This window comes from Eubalaena glacialis, chromosome 4 (genome assembly GCF_028564815.1).
Source record: "Eubalaena glacialis isolate mEubGla1 chromosome 4, mEubGla1.1.hap2.+ XY, whole genome shotgun sequence".
Lineage (NCBI taxonomy): Eukaryota > Metazoa > Chordata > Mammalia > Artiodactyla > Balaenidae > Eubalaena > Eubalaena glacialis.
Window position 1 is genome coordinate 168,161,599 of NC_083719.1, and position 17,210 is coordinate 168,178,808.

The window sequence follows — 17,210 nt, forward strand, 5'->3', positions numbered from 1 at the left end:
ACTGGTTCCATTGGTTTATATTTTTTTCATTACTCTAGGTGGTGGATCCAAAAAGATATGTTGCAACTTATGTCAAAGAGTGTTCTGCCTATGTTTTCCTCTAAGAGTTTATAGTATCCAGATTTACATTTAGGTCTTTAACCCATTTTGAGTTTATTTTTGTGTATGGTGTTAGAGAATGTTCTAATTTCATTCTTTTACATGTGGCTGTCCAGTTTTCCCAGCACCACTTAATGAACAGACTGTCTTTTCTCCATTGTGTATTCTTACCTATTTTGTTGTAGATTAATTGACGATAGATGTGTGGGATTATTTCTGGGCTATCTATCCTGTTCCATTGAACTATAATTCTGTCTTTGTGCCAGTACTGTACTGCTTTGATTACTATAGTTTTATAGTATAGTCTGGAGTCAGGGGGCCTGATTCCTCCAGCTCCATTTTTCTTTCTCAGGATTGCTTTGGCTATTCGGGGTCTTTGGTTTTCATACAAATTAAAAATTTTTTTGTTCTAGTTCTGTGAAAAATGCCATTGGCAATTTGATAAAGATTGCATTGAACCTGTAGATTGCCTTGGGGAGTATAGTCATTTTGACAATATTGATTTCTCTAATCCAAGAACATAGTATATCTTTCCATCTGTTCGTGTCATCTTTGATTTCTTTCATCAGTGTCTTATAGTTTTCTGAGTAGAGGGCTTTTGGATCCTTAGGTAGATTTATTCCTAGGTATTTCATTCTTTTTGATGCAATGGTAAATGGGATTGTTTACTTAATTTCTCTTTCTGACCTTTTGTTGTTAGTGTCTAAGAATGCAAGATATTTCTGTGTATTAATTTTGTATCCTGCAACTTCACCAAATTCATTGATGAAGTCTAGTGGTTTTCTGGTAGCATCTTTAGAATTTTCTATGTATAGTATCATGTCATCTGCAAACAGTGACAGTTTAACTTCTTCTTTTCCAATTTGGATTCCTTTTATTTCTTTTTCTCCTCTGATCACTGTGGCTAGGACTTCCAAAACTATTTTGAATAAAAGTGGCAAAAGAGGACATCCTTGTCTTCTTCCTGATCTTAGAGGAAATGCTCATCTTTTCACTACTGAGTATGATTTTAGCTGTGGGTTTGTCATACATGGCCTTTATTATGTTGAGGTATGTTCCCTCTATGCCCACTATATGGAGAGTTTTTATCATAAATCACTGTTGAATTTTGTCAAAAACTTTTTCTTCATCTATTGAGATGATCATAAGGTTTTTATTCTTCAATTTGTTGATGTGGTGCATCACACTGATTGATTTGCAGATACTGAAAAATCCTTGTATCCCTGGGATAATCCCACTTGATTGTGGTATACAATTCTTTTAATGTATTATTGGATTTGGCTTGCTAGTATTTTGTTGAACATTTTTGCATCTATGTTCATCAGTGATATAGGCCTATAATTTTCTTTTTTTGTGGTATCTTTGTCTGGTTTTGGTATCAGGGTGTTGGTGGACTTATAGAATGAGTTTGGGAGTTTTCCTTCCCCTGCAATTTTTTTGGAACAGTTTCAGAAGGATAGGTGTTAGCTCTTCTCTAAATGTTTGATAGAATTTGCCTCTGCAGCCATCTGGTCCTGGACTTTTGTTTGTTGGGAGTTTTAAAATCACAGTTTCAATTTCAGTGCTTGTGATTGGTCTGTTCAAATTTTCTATTTCTTTCTGGTTCAGTCTTGGGAGATTGTACCTTTCTAAGAATTTGTCCATTTCTCTAGGTTGTCCATTTTATTGGCATATAGTTGTTTGTAGTAGTCTCTATGATCCTTTGTATTTCTTTGGTGTCCATTGTAATTCTCCTTTTTCATTTCTAATTTCATTGGTTTGAGCCCTCTCCCATTTTTTCTTGATGAGTCTGACTAAAGGTTTATCAATTTTATTTATCTTCTCAAAGAACCAGCTTTTAATTTCATTGATCTTTGCTATTGTTTTCTTCATCTCTATTTCATTTATTTCTGCTCTGATCTTTATGATTTCTTTCCTTCTATTAACTTTAGGTTTTGTTTGTTCTTCTTTCTCTAGTTGCTTTAGGTGTAAGTTTAGGTGGTTTATTTGAGATTTTTCTTATTTCCCGAGGTAAGATTGTATTGCTATAAACTTCCCTCTTATGGGATGTTTTTGCTGCATCCCATAGGTTTTGGATTGCCATGTTTTCGTTTTCATTTGTCTCTAGGTATTTTCTGATTTCCTCTATGATTTCTTCAGTGATCCACTGGTTTGTAGTAGCATATTGTTTAGCCTCGACATGTGTGTGTTTTTTGCAATTTTTTTCTTGTAGATGATTTCTAATCTCATAGCGTTGTGGTTGGAAAAGATGCTTGATATGATTTCAATTTTATTAAATTTATTGAGGCTTGCTTTGTGACCCAGCATGTGAACTAGCCTGGAGAATGTTCCATGTGCACTTGAAAATAGTGTATATTCTGCTGCTTTCAGATGGAATGCTCTATAAATGACATTTAAGTCCATCTGGTCTAATGTGTCATTTAAGGCCAGTGTTTCCTTATTGATTTTCTGTCTGGCTGATCTGTCTATTGATATAAGTGGGGTGTTAAAGTCTCCTCCTATTATTGTATTACTGTCAATTTCTCCTTTTGGGGCCGTTAGCATTTGCCTTACATATTGATGTTCCCGTAGGTTGGGTACATATATATTTACAATTGTTATATCTTCTTCTTGGATTGATCCCTTGATCATTATGCAGTGTTCTTCTTTGTCTCATGTAACAGTCTTTATTTAAAGTCTATTTTATCTGATGTGAGTGTTGCTACTCCAGCTTTCTTTTAATCTCCATTAGCATGGAATATTTTTTTTTAAAGTCTTTATTGGAGTATAACTGCTTTGCAACGGTGTGTTAGTTTCTGTTTATAACAAAGTGAATCAGCTATACATATACATATATCCCCATATCATCTCCCTCTTGTGTCTCCCTCCCAACCTCCCTATCCCACCCCTCTACATGGTCACAAAGCACCAAGTTAATCTCCCTGTTCTATGTGGCTGCTTCCCACTAGCTATCTATTTTACATTTGGTAGTGTATATATGCCCATGCCACTCTCTCACTTCGTCCCAGCTTACCCTCCCCCCCTCCCCGTGTCCTCAAGTCCATTCTCTATGTCTGTGTCTTTATTCCTGTCCTGCCCCTAGGTTCATCAAAACCATTTTGTTTTTTGTTTTTAGATTCTATATATATGTGTTAGCATACGGTATTTATTTTTTTCTTTCTGACTTACTTCACTCTGTATGACAGTCTCTAGGTCCATCCACCTCACTACAAATAACTCAATTTCGTTTCTTTTTATGGCTGAGTAATATTCCATTGTATATATGTACCACATCTTCTTTATGCATGCATCTGTCCATGGACACTTAGGTTGCTTCCACGTCCTGGCTATTGTAAATAGAGCTGCAATGAACATTATGGTACATGACTTTTTTTTTTTAACGTTTTTATTGGAGTATAATTGTTTTACAATGGTGTGTTAGTTTCTGCTTTATAACAAAGTTAATCAGTTATACATATACATATATTCCCATATCTCTTCCCTCTTGCGTCTACCTCCCTCCCACCCTCCCTATCCCACCCTTCTAGCTGGTCACAAAGCACAGAGCTGATCACCCTGTGCTATGTGACTGCTTCCCACTAGCTATCTATTTTACATTTGGTAGTGTTTATTTGTCCATATATACACTACTACTCTCTCACTTTGTCACAGCTTACCCTTCCCCCTCCCCAAGTCCTCAAGTCCATTCTCTAGTAGGTCTGCATCTTTATTCTCATTTTGACCCTAGGTTCTTCATGACCTTTTTTTTTTTTTAGATTCCATATATATGTGTTAACATATGGTATTTGTTTTTCTCTTTCTGACTTACTTCACTCTGTATGACAGACTCTAGGTCCATCCACCTCACTACAAATAACTCAATTTCGTTTCTTTTTATGGCTGAGTACTATTCCATTGTATATATGTGCCACATCTTCTTTATCCAGTCATCTGTCAATGGACACTTAGGTTGCTTCCATGTCCTGGCTATTGTAAATAGAGCTGCAATGAACATTGTGGTACATGACTCTTTTTGAATTATGGTTTTCTCAGGGTATATGCCCTGTAGTGGGATTGCTGGGTCATATGGTAGTTCTATTTTTAGTTTTTTAAGGAACCTCCATAGTGTTCTCCATAGTGGCTGTATCAATTTACATTCCCACCAACAGTGCAAGAGGGTTCCCTTTTCTCCGCACCCTCTCCAGCATTTATTGTTTGTAGATTTTTTGATGATGGCCATTCTGACTGGTGTGAGGTGATACCTCTTTGTAGTTTTGATTTGCATTTCTCTAATGATTAGTGATGTTGTGCATCCTTTCATGTGTTTGTTGGCAATCTGTATATCTTCTTTGGAGAAATGTCTATTTAGGTCTTTTGCCCATTTCTGGATTGGGCTGTTCGTCTTTTTGATATTGAGCTGCATGAGCTGCTTGTAAATTTTGGAGCTTAATCCTTTGTCAGTTGCTTCATTTCCAAATATTTTCTCCCATTCTGAGGGTTGTCTTTTCGTCTTGTTTATGGTTTCCTTTGTTGTGCAACAGCTTTTAAGTTTCATTAGGCCCCATTTGTTATTTTTATTTCCTTTTCTCTAGGAGGTGGGTCATAAAGGATCTAGTGGTGATTTATGTCATAGAGTGTTCTGTCTCTGTTTTCCTCTAAGAGTTTTATTGTGTCTGGCCTTACATTTAGGTCTTTAATCCATTTTGAGTTTATTTTTCTGTATGGTGTCAGGGAGTGTTCTAATTTCATTCTTTCACATGTAGCTGTCCAGTTTTCCCAGCACCACTTATTGAAGAGGCTGTCTTTTCTGCATTGTATATTCTTGCCTCCTTTGTCAAAGATAAGGTGACCATATGTGTGTGAGTTTATCTCTGGGTTTTCTATCCTGTTCCATTGATCTATATTTCTGTTTTTGTGCCAGTACCATACTGTCTTGATTACTGTAGCTTTGTAATATAGTCTGAAGTCCGGGAGCCTGATTCCTCCAGCTCCGTTTTTCTTTTTCAAGATTGCTTTGGCTATTCAGGGCCTTTTGTGTTTCCATACAAATTGTGAAATTTTTTGTTCTAGTTCTGTGAAAAATGCCGTTGGCAGTTTGATAGGGTTGCATTGAATCTGTAGATTGCTTTGGGTAGTATAGTCATTTTCACAATGTTGATTCTTCCAATCCAAGAACATGGTATATCTCTCCATCTGTTTGTATCATCTTTAATTTCTTTCATCAGCATGTTATAGTTTTCTGCATACAGGTCTTTTTGTCTCCTTAAGTAGGTTTATTCCTAGGTATTTTATTCTTTCTGTTGCAATGGTAAATGGAATTTTTTCCTTAATTTCTATTTCTGATCTTTCATTGTTAGTGTATAGGAATGCAAGAGGTTTCTGTGCATTAATTTTGTATCCTGCTACTTTACCAAATTCATTAATCAGCTCTAATAGTTTTCTGGTAGTATCTTTAGGATTCTCTATGTATAGTATCATGTCATCTGCAAACAGTGACAGATTTACTACTTCTTTTCTGATTTGGATTTCTTTTATTTCTTTTTGTTCTCTGATTGCTGTGGCTAAAACTTCCAAAACTATGTTGAATAATAGTGGTGAGGGTGGGCACCCTTGTCTTGTTCCTGATCTTAGAGGAAATGGTTTCAGTTTTTCACCAATGAGAATGATATTGGCTGTGGGTTTGTCATATATGGCCTTTATTATGTTGAGGTAAGTTCCCTCTATGCCTACTTTCTGGAAAGTTTTTATCATAAATGGGTGTTGAATTTTGTTGAAAGCTTTTTCTGCATCTATTGAGATGATCATATAGTTTTTCTCCTTCAGTTTGGTAATATGGTTTGTCACATTGATTGATTTGCGTACATTGAAGAATCCTTGCATTCCTGGGATAAACCCCGCTTGATCATGGTGTATGATCCTTTTAATGTGCTGTAGGATTCTGTTTGAGAGTATTTTGTTGGGGGTTTTTGCAACTATGTTCATTAGTGATATTGACCTGTACTTTTCTCTTTTTGTGACATCTTTGTCTGGTTTTGGTATCAGGGTGATGGTGACCTCATAGAATGAGTTTGGGAGTCTTCTTCCCTCTGCTATACTTTGGAAGTTTCAGAAGGATAGGTGTTAGCTCTTCTCTAAATGTTTGATAGAATTCGCCTGTGAAGCCATCTGGTCCTGGGCTTTTGTTTGTTGGAAGATTTTTAATCACAGTCTCAATTTCAGTGCTTGTGATTGGTCTGTTTGTATTTTCTATTTCTTCCTGGTTCAGTCTCAGAAGGTTGTGCTTTTCTAAGAATTTGTCCATTTCTTCCAGGTTGTCCATTTTATTGGCGTACGGTTGCTTGTAGTAATCTCTCATGATCCTTTGTATTTCTGCAGTGTCAGTTGTTACTTCTCCTTTTTCATTTCAAATTCTATTGATTTGAGTCTTCTCCCTTTTTTTCTTGATGAGTCTGGCTAATTGTTTATCAATTTTGTTTATCTTCTCAAAGAACCAGCTTTTAGTTTTATTGATCTTTGCTATTGTTTCCATCATTTCTTTTTCATTTATTTCTGATCTGATGTTTATGATTTCTTTCCTTCTGCTAACTTTGGGGCTTTTTTGTTCTTCTTTCTCTAATTGCTTTAGGTGTAAGGTTAGTTTGTTTATTTGAGATATTTCTTGTTTCTTGAGGTAGGATTGTATTGCTATAAACTTCCCTTTTAGAACTGCTTTTGCTGCATCCCATAGGTTTTGGGTCATCATGTTTTCATTGTCATTTGTTTCTAGGTATTTTTTGATTTCCTCTTTGATTTCTTCAGTGATCGCTTGCTTATTTAGTAGTGTATTGTTTGGCTTCCATGTGTTTGTATTTTTTACAGATTTTTTCCTGTAATTGATATGTAGTCTCATAGCACTGTGCTTGGAAAAGATATTTGATACATTTTCAATTTTCTTAAATTTACCAAGGTTTGATTTGTGACCCAAGATATGATCTGTCCTGGAAAATGTTCCATGAGCACTTGAGAAGAAAGTGTATTCTGCTCTTTTTGGATGGAATGTCCTATAAATATCAATTAAGTCCATCTTGCTTAATGTATCATTTAAAGCTTGTGTTTCTTTATTTATTTTCATTTTGGATGATCTCTCCATTGGTGAAAGTGGGCTGTTAAAGTCCCCTGCTATGATTGTGTTACTGTTGATTTTCTCTTTTATGGCTGTTAGCCTTTGTCTTATGTATTGAGGTGCTCCTATGTTGTGTGCATAAATATTTACAATTGTTATATCTTCTTCTTGGATTGATCCCTTGACCATTATGTAGTGTCCCCCTTTGTCTCTTGTAATAGTCTTTATATTAAAGTCTATTTTGTCTGATATGAGAATTGATACTCCAGCTTTCTTTGGATTTCCATTTGCATGGAATATCTTTTTCCATCCCCTCACTTTCAGTCTGTATGTGTCCCTAGGTCTGAAGTGGGTCTCTTGCAGACAGCATATATACAGGTCTTGTTTTTGTATCCATTCAGCCAGTGTATGTGTTTTGGTTGGAGCATTTATTCCATTTACATTTAAGGTAGTTATTGATATGTATGTTCCTCTTACCATTTTCTTAATTGTTTTGGGTTTGTTATTTTAAGTCTTTTCCTTCTCTTGTGTTTCCTGCCTAGAGAAGTTCCTTTAGCATTTGTTGTAAAGCTGGTTTGGTGGTGATGAATTCTCTTAGATTTTGCTTGTCGGTAAAGGTTTTAATTTCTCCGTCAAATCTGAATGAGATCCTTGCTGGGTAGAGTAATCTTGGGTGTAGGTTTTCCCCTTTCATCACTTTAAATATGTCCTGCCACTCCCGTCTAGCTTGCAGAGTTACTGCTGAAAGACAGCTGTTAACCTTATGTGGATTCCCTTGTATGTTATTTGTTGTTTTTCTCTTGCTGCTTTTAATATTTTTTCTTTGTATTTAATTTTTGATAGTTTGATTAATATGTGTCTTGGTGTGTTTCTCCTTGGATTTATCCTGTATGGGACTCTCTGCACTTCCTGGACTTGACTGACTATTTCCTTTCCCATATTAGGGAAGTTTTCAACTATAATGTCTTCAAATATTTTCTCAGTCCCTTTCTTTTTCTCTTCTTCTTCTGGGACCCCTGTATTTCAAATGTTGGTGCATTTAATGTTGTCCCAGAGGTCTCTGAGACTGTCCTCAGTTCTTTTCATTCTTTTTTCTTTATTCTGCTCTGCAGTAGTTATTTCCACTATTTTATCTTCCAGGTCACTTATCCGTTCTTCTGCCTCAGTTGTTCTACTGTTGATTCCTTCTAGAGAATTTTAAATTTCATTTATTTTGTTGCTCATCACTGTTTGTTTGCTCTTTAGTTCTTCTAGGTCCTTGTTAAACGTTTCTTGTGTTTTCTCCATTCTATTTCCAAGATTTTGGATCATCTTTACTATCATTACTCTGAATTCTTTTTCAGGTAGACTGCCTATTTCCTCTTCATTTGTTTGGTCTGGTGGGTTTTTACCTTGCTCCTTCATCTGCTGTGTGTTCCTCTGTTTTCTTATTTTGCTTAACTTACTGTGTTTGGGGTCTCCTTTTCACAGGCTGCAGGTTTGTAATTCCCGTTGTTTTTGGTGTCTGTCCCCAGTGGCTAAGGTTGGTTCAGTGTGTTGTGTAGGCTTCCTGGTGGAGGGGACTGGTGCCTGTGTTCTGGTGGATGAGGATGGATCTTGTCTTTCTGGGGACAGGACCCTGTCTGGTGGTGTGTTTTTGGGTGTCTGTGAACTTATTATGATTTTAGGCAGCTTATCTGCTAATGGGTGGGGTTGTGTTCCTGTATTGCTAGTTGTTTGGCATAGGGTGTCCAACACTGTAGCTTGCTGGTCGTTGAGTGGAGCTGGGTCTTAGAGTTGAGATGGACATCTCTGGGCGAGCTTTCGCTGTTTGATATTACATGGAGCCAAGAGGTCTCTGGTGGACCAATATCCTGAAATCAGCTCTCCCACCTCAGAGGCACAGGTCTGACACCCGGCCGGAGCACCAAGAACTTGTCAGCCACATGGCTCTTCTTTTGCGCTTAGTCTAGTTTCGTTTGCCTGTAGTGGGCTGTGTGAAGAAGCCTCGCACCTAACACACGGGATTAGTGTTCCCAGTGAAGAACTGCTGCGAGCAACACAACAATTTGGTGCACAGCCCTGTGGAAGGGTGCTGCCCAGGACACCTCAATTCAAGATGAGCTGCATGGAATATCTTTTTCCATATCCTCACTTTCAGTCTGTATGTGTCTCTAGATCTGAAATGGGTCTTTTGCAGACAGCATATATACGGGTCTTGTTTTTGAATCCATTCAGCCAGTCTCTGTCTTTTGGTTGGAACATTTAATCCTTTTACATTTAAGGTAATTATGATATGTATGTTCTTATTGCAATTCTGTTAATTGTTTTGGATTTGTGTTGGTAGGTCTTTTTTCTTCCCTTCCTCTTTTGTTTTCTTCTCTTGTGATTTGATGACTATCTTTACTGTTGTGTTTGGATTCCTTTGTGTGTGTGTGTGTGTGTAGCTATTGTAGATTTTTGGTTTGTGGTTACCATGAGGTTTTGATATAGCAGTCTGTGTGTGTGTATATATATATATATGTTTTAAGTTGCTGGTCTCTTAATTTCAAATGCATTTCAAATATCCTGCATTTATACTCTCCTCTTCTCATGATTGCTGGTTTTGATATCATATTTGTGTGTGGATGATTTCCTACCTTTACTGTATGTTTGCCTTTACCGGTGGGCTTTCTCATTCGTAATTTTGCTGTTTCTAGTTGTGACCTTTTCTTTTCCACTTAGAGAAGTTCCTTTAGCATTTGTTTTAAAGCTGGTCTGGTGGTGCTGAATTCTCTCAGCTTTTGCTTGTTTGTAAAGTTTTTGATTTCTTCATGGAATCTGAAGGAGAGCCTTGTTGGGTAGAGTATTCGGGTAGAGTATTCTTTTTTTTTTAAAACATTTTATTTTATATTGGAGTATAGTTGATTAACAATGTTGTGTTAGTTTCAGGTGTACAACAAAGTGATTCAGTTTTACAAACACATGTATGTATTCTTTTTTCAAAATCTTTTCCCAGTTAGGTTGTTACATAATATTGAGCAGAGTTCCCTGTGCTATATAGTAAGTCCTTGTTGGTTATCCATTTTAAACTAACGCATATATATGGAATCAAAAAAAAAATTGTACTGATGAACCTAGTTACCGGACAGGAATAAAGAGGTAGACATAGAGAATGGACTTGATGTTATGGGGTGGGAGGGTGAAGCTGGGATGAAGTGAGAGTAGCATCAACATATATACACTACTGAATGTAAAATAGTTGGCTGGTGGGAAGCAGCAACACAGCACAGGGAGATCGGCTTGGTGTTTTGCGATGACCTAGAGGGGTGGGATAGGGAGAATGGGAGGCAGACTCAAGAGGGAGGGGATATGGGGACATGTGTATGCATATGGCTGATTCACGTTGTTGTGCAACAGAAACTAACATGGTATTGTGAAGCAATTATACTTCAATAAAGGTCTATTAAAAATAAATAAATAAATAAATAAATAAATATAGCATAAATAAATAAATATTGACACGTGTGTACGTGTGTCAATCTGAGACTCCCTAACTATCCCTCCCCCTCACATTTCCCCCCTGGTAACCATAAGTTCATTCTCTTAGTCTGTGAGTCTGTTTCTGTTTTGTAAATAAGTTCATTTGTATCATTTTTCTTAGGTTCTGCATATAAGCGATATCATACGATATTTCTCTTTCTCTGTTTGACGTACATCACTCAATATGACAATCTCTAGGTCCATCCATGTTGCTGCAAATGGCATTATTTCATTCTTTTTAATGGCTGAATAATATTCTATTGTATATATGTACCACATCTTCTTTATCCATTCTTCTGTTGATGGACATTTAGGTTGCTTCCATGTCCTGGCTATTGTAAACAGCACTGCAATGAACATTGTGGTGCATGTATCCTTCGAACCATGTTTTTCTCTGGGTATATGCCTAGGAGTGGGATTGCAGGATCATATGGTAGCTCTATTTTTAGTTTCTTAAGGAACCTCCATACTGTTTTCCATAGTGGCTGCACCAATTTACATTCTCCCCAACAGTGTAGGAGGGTTCCCTTCTCTCCACACCCTCTCCAGCACTTATTATTTGTGGATTTTTTGATGATAGCCATTCTGACTGGTGTGAGGTGATATCTCATTGTAGTTTTGATTTGCATTTCTCTAATAATTAGTGATGTTGAACATCTTTTCATGAGCCTCTTGGCAATCTGTATGTCTTCTTTGGAGAAATGTCTATTTAGGTCATCTGCCCATTTTTTGATTGGGTTGTTTGTTTTAATGATATTAAGCCACAGGACCTGTTTGTAAATTTTGGAGACTAATCCCTTGTAGGTCACATCATTTGCCAACATTTTCTCCCATTCTGTGGGTTGTCTCTTCATTTTGTTTGTTGGGTCCTTTGCTGTGCAAAAGCTTTTGAGTTTAATTAGGTCCCATTTGTTTATTTTTGTTTTTATTTCCATTACTCTGGGAGATGGATCGAAAAAGATATTGCTACAATTTATGTCAGAGAGTATTCTGCCTATGTTTTCCTCTAAGAGTTTTATAGTATCTGGTCTCACATTTAGGTCTTTAATCCATTTTGAATTTATATTTGTGTATTGTGTTAAAGAATGTTCTAATTTCACTTTTTTACATGTAGCTGTCCAGTTTTTCCAGCACCATTTATTGAAGATACTGTCTTACCTCCATTGTATAGTCTTGCCTTCTTTGTCGTAGATCAATTGACCATAAGTGTGTGGGTTTATCTCTGGGCTTTCTATCTTTTCCCATTTATCTATATTTCTATTTTTTTGCCAGTACCATACTTTTTTGATGACTATAGCTTTGTGGTATAGTCTGAAGTCAGGGAGCCTGATTCCTCCAGCTCCATTTTTGTTTCTCAAGATTGCTTTGCCTATTTGGGGTCTTTTGTGTCTACATACAAATTTTAAGATTTTTTGTTCTAGTTCTGTGAAAAATGCCAGTGGTAATTTGATAGGGATTGAATTGAATCTGTAAATTGCCTTGGGTAACATAGCCATTTTGACAGTATTGATTCTTCCAATCCAAGAACATGGTATATCTCTGAATCTGTTTGTGTCGTCTTCAATTTCTTTCATCAGCATCTTATAGTTTTTAGAGAACAGGTCTTTTGTCTCCTTAGGTAGGTTTATTCCTAGGTATTTTATTCTTTTTGATGTGATGGTAAATGGGATTGTTTCTTGAATTTATTTTTTGGATCTTTTGTTGTTAGTGTATAGAAATGCAACAGATTTCTGTGTATTAATTTTGTAACCTGCAACGTTACCAAATTCACTGATGAGCTCTAGTAGTTTACTGGTAGCATCTTTAGGATTGTCTATGTATAGTATCATGTCATCTGCAAACAGTGACAATTTAACTTCTTTTCCAATTTGGATTCCTTTTATTTGATTTTGTTCTCTGATATCCATAGCTAGGACTTCCAAAACTATGTTGAATAAAAGTGCAAGAGTGGACGTCCTTGTCTTGTTCCTGATCTTAGAGGAAATGCTTTTGGCTTTTCACCATTGAGTAAGATGTTAGCTGTAGGTGTGTTGGATATGGCCTTTATCATGTTGAGGTATGTTCCCTCTATGCCCACTTTCTGAAGAGTTTTTATCATAAATTGGTGTTGAATTTTGTCAAAATGTTTTTCTGCATCTATTGAGATGATCATACGGTTTTTATTCTTCAGTTTTTTGATGTGGTGTATCACACCGATTGATTTGTGGATGTTGAAAATTCCTTGCATCCCTGGGATAAATCCCACTTGATCATGGTGTATGATCCTTTTAATGTGCTGTTGGATCCTGTTTGCTAGTATTTTGTTGAGGATTTTGGCTTCTATATTCATCAGTGATATTGGTCTATACTTTTCTTTTTTTGTGGTATCTTTGTCTGGTTTTGGTATCAAGGTGATGGTGGCTTCATAGAATGAGTTTGGGAGTTTTCCTTCCTCTGCAATTTTTTGGAACAGTTTCAGAAGGATAGGTATTAGCTCTTCTCTAAATGTTTGATAGAATTTGCCTCTGCAGCCATCTGGTCCTGGACTTTTTTTTGTTGGGAGTTTTAAAATCACAGTTTCAAATTCAGTACTTGTGATTGGTCTGTTCATATTTTCTACTTCTTTCTGGTTCAGTCTTGGGAGATTGTACTTTTCTAAGAATTTGTCCATTTCTTCCAGGTTGTCCATTTTATTGGCATACAGTTGCTTGTAATTGTCTCTTATGATCCTTTGTATTTCTGCAGTGTCTGTTGTAACTTCTCCTTTTTCATTTCTAATTTTATTGATTTGAGTCCTCTCCCTTTTTTTCTTGGTGAGTCTGGCTAAGGGTTTATCAATTTTGTTTATCTTTTCAAAGAACCAGCTTTTACTTTCATTGATCTTTGCTATTGTTTTCTTCATCTCTATTTCATTTATTTCTACTCTGATCTTTATAATTTCTTTCCTTCTACTAACTTTAGGTTTTGTTTTTTCTTCTTTCTCTGGTTGCTTTAGGTGGAAGGTTAGGTTGCTTACTTGAGAATTTTCTTGTTTCCTGAAATAAGATTGTATTGCCACAAACTTCCCTCTTAGAACTGATTTTGCTGCATCCTATAGGCTTTGGATTGTTGTGCTTTTGTTTTCATTTGTCTCTAGGTATTTTTTGATTTCTTCAGTGATCTGTTGGTTGTTTAGTAGCATATTGTTTAGTCTCCATGTGTTTGTGTTTTTTACAGTTTTTTTTCCCCTTGTAGTTGATTTCTACCCTCATAGCATTGTGGTCAGAAAAGATGCTTGGTATGATTTCAATTTTCTTAAATTTACTGAGGCTTGCTTTGTGGCCCAGCATGTGGTCAGTCCTGGAGCATGTTCCCATGTGCACATGAGAAGAATGTGTATTCTGCTGCTTTTGGATGGAATGCTTTATAAATGTCATTTAAGCCATCTGGTATATTGTGCCATTTAAGCCCTGTGTTTCCTTATTGATTTTCTGTCTGGATGATATGTCCATTGATGTTAAGTGGGGTGTTAAAAACCCCTCTATTATTGTGTTAATGTCTATTTCTCTCTTTATGGCTGTTAATATTTGCCTTATATATTGAGGTGTTCCTATTTTGGGTGCATATATATTTACAATTGTTATATCTTCTTCTTGGATTGATCCCTTGATCATTACGTAGAGTCTTTTTTGTCTCATAACAGTCTTTATTTTAAAGTCTATTTTGTCTGATATGGGTATTGCTACTCCAGCTTTCTTTTGATCTCCATTTGCATGGAATACCTTTTTCCGTCCCCCCGCTTTCAGTCTGTATGTATCCCTAGATCTGAAGTGGGTCTCTTGTAGGCAGCATGTATATGGGTCTTGTTTTTGAATCCATTCAACCAGTCTATGTCTTTTGTTTGGAGCATTTAATCCATTTACATTTAAGGTAATTATCGATATGTAAGTTCCTATTGCCATTTTTTCCCTTTTTTCTTTAAAACACAATGAATTGCTTTTATTTTGGTATGCATCCACATCTCAGCATTTAGTGGTCCTGAACAGAAAAGTGGAAAAACACAGCAGTTTGCTAGGAATTTTGGGGATCTGCCATGCACACCGAGTTCTTTCTTAATCTCTGGTGAGGACCATGAGAAGCAGCAGCACCAAAAACAAAGTATGCACTGAATTCAAGGTTCTTTTTATTCCAGTTCTCAGATTCCAAAGTAGATCCAAATGGATTGCAAGGATAACCAAATGAGAGCCCTGTTTAAAATTTCTTCAATTCTTAAAAGCAAAAGCAATTACAGGAAAACCTTTCAGAGGGATCATGTGTGCTTACAAGTGTCTTCTGTGGCCTTTCTCCAAGTTTAACCACCAAGGACTTTGAGAGCTGGCAGGTCTGAGTAACCCTGATGGCTTGTTCTTTTTACCTTATCAAAACCTGAGCTAAAAAAACACATCAGCTGATGATGACAGCAGAGGGTGGCAGGGCTGAGAACCCAATATTCATTTCCCAGGTGGGTGGAAAGTAAATAAATGTGGTTCCAAAACTAAATGAGGGAGGTCAGAGACTCTTTCCAACCTTACCTGACGGCTTCTGGCCAAAGCATGGAAGTGTCATGGAAAGTGTTGGGTGGTGCAGGGGCAAAAAGTGACTTGAGGAGGATAAAGGAAAAAGTGGGGGGAGAATATCTGGGGAAAGCCCTGAATTCCTCACCAAAGGCCAATTTCAGAGAGGAGGAGGTGGGGTTACAATCTATGCTTTGGCCAAGGGTGGTAGTGGGGAGTGGGGAAAAGGATGATGGTTTGGAAGGAGGGCGTCATTTAACACACTTAAAGAAAGAAACCAGGGATGCAGACAAAGCACCTCCACACACCCAGGAGTAGTCCCACAGGCTGTGACCTGAAACCTTCACATCTACTCTAACTAGCCACTCCAAGATGGAGGGCTGTTGCAGGGAGGGAGGGAGGCAGAGGGAGGGGAAGGGGGAGAAGGCAGAGGCCCCAGGCCATGTAATCAGCAGCAAGGTGATTGTGTGATGTGTCTTTTCACATTTGAGTTAGATGTGCCCCACCAGTTATGATGCGAATCAATTTAAATATACTTTCTTGATCCCAGAAGTTCAACTATATGGACAGTGGTTACACTTGACAGGATGGTTTGTTATAGCACAACACATATTTCAAATGGACGAAAAATTAGTACCATTTACAGTATCTTAAGATAAACTGCCTTTGAATGGGAGCTTCCTTTCCAGTACTTTGAGGCCTATAAGACGTATCTAGAAAATTTACTACTGTGGAGAATGAAGACTGCTTAAGTCAAATGGGGGGTATGGGAGGGCCTGTGGCTTCCTTTTTTTTTTTTCTTTTTTGATTAATTGCTGTAACACTGTCCTTCAGGCAGCTGAGGGAGTTTCATATTTTCTTTAGACATCATTAAGCGCTGAAGCTGTTGCAGGACAACTTTGATGCTCTATGAATTCTGTCATTTTGTTGGCACTGATATGGCTCTTGGGTCCACCACTCCATTAGAGTTATTAGAGTTATTAACTCCATTCATATTAGTTTTTGTTACAAATCTTACAAAGGTGGGTGCTTCTGGATATTTAGGTCCACATTCTATTTTAAGGCTGTATATTCGGTTTTCATAAATTGTTCTTGGAGTCCCAGTTATCATCCCTGTCCATCTTGTAAGTATCATGTCTTCATCATCTTCTAGACCCCAGCTAACTGTGCCATCTCCTACTCCTTTCTGACCTTCTTTGAGCTCTTCCACCAGTCGGAAATTGTGAGGGACTTTTACTCCTGAGCCTGTGGTGGTTGCCATCTTGCTTTGCTGTTGCTCCCTATTGCAATTTTCTTAATTGTTTTGGGTTTGTTTTTGTAGGTCTTTTTTCTTACCTTCCTCTCTTGTTCTCTTCTCTTGTGGTTTGATGACCATCTTTAGTGTTGTGTTTGGGTTGCTTTTTCTTTCTTTTTTTTTTTTTAAGAATTTTTTATTTATATTTTTAATTTTTTAAATTAATTAATTAATTTATTTTTAGCTGTGTTGGGTCTTCGTTTCTGTGTGAGGGCTTTCTCTAGTTGTGGCAAGCGGGGGCCACTCTTCATCATGGTGCGCGGGCCTCTCACTATCATGGCCTCTCTCGTTGCGGAGCACAGGCTCCAGACGCGCAGGCTCAGTAGTTGTGGCTCACGGGCCTAGTTGCTCCGCGGCATGTGGGATCTTCCCAGACCAGGACTCGAACCCGTGTCCCCTGCATTAGCAGGCAGATTCTCAACCACTGCGCCACCAGGGAAGCCCGCTTTTTCTTTTTTGTGTGTATATCTGTTGTAGTCTTTACGTTTGCTGTTCCTATGAGGTTTTGATATAGCAGTCTATATATGTACAAGATTGTTTTACGTTTCTGGTCTCTTTCCCGCCTAGGGAGGTTCCTTTAGCATTTACTGCAGAGCTGGTCTGGTGATGCTGAATTCTCTTAGCTTTTGCTTGTCTGTGAAGCTTTTGATTTCTCCATCATATCTGAATGAGAGCCTTGCTGGGTAGAGTATTCTTGGTTGTAGCTTCTTCCCTTTCATTACTT

At 37.3% G+C, this 17,210-nt stretch overlaps 1 protein-coding gene across 1 annotated transcript; it reads right to left on the reverse strand.

Annotated features, from left to right (window-relative positions):
* Window positions 1–16,000: 16,000 nt before the first annotated feature.
* LOC133090214 (ubiquitin-conjugating enzyme E2 variant 1-like) lies at window positions 16,001–16,453 on the reverse strand. The gene is given in 2 exon segments (XM_061188548.1): window positions 16,001–16,148; window positions 16,284–16,453. Coding segments are annotated over 2 exon segments (318 nt in total).
* Window positions 16,454–17,210: the final 757 nt, after the last annotated feature.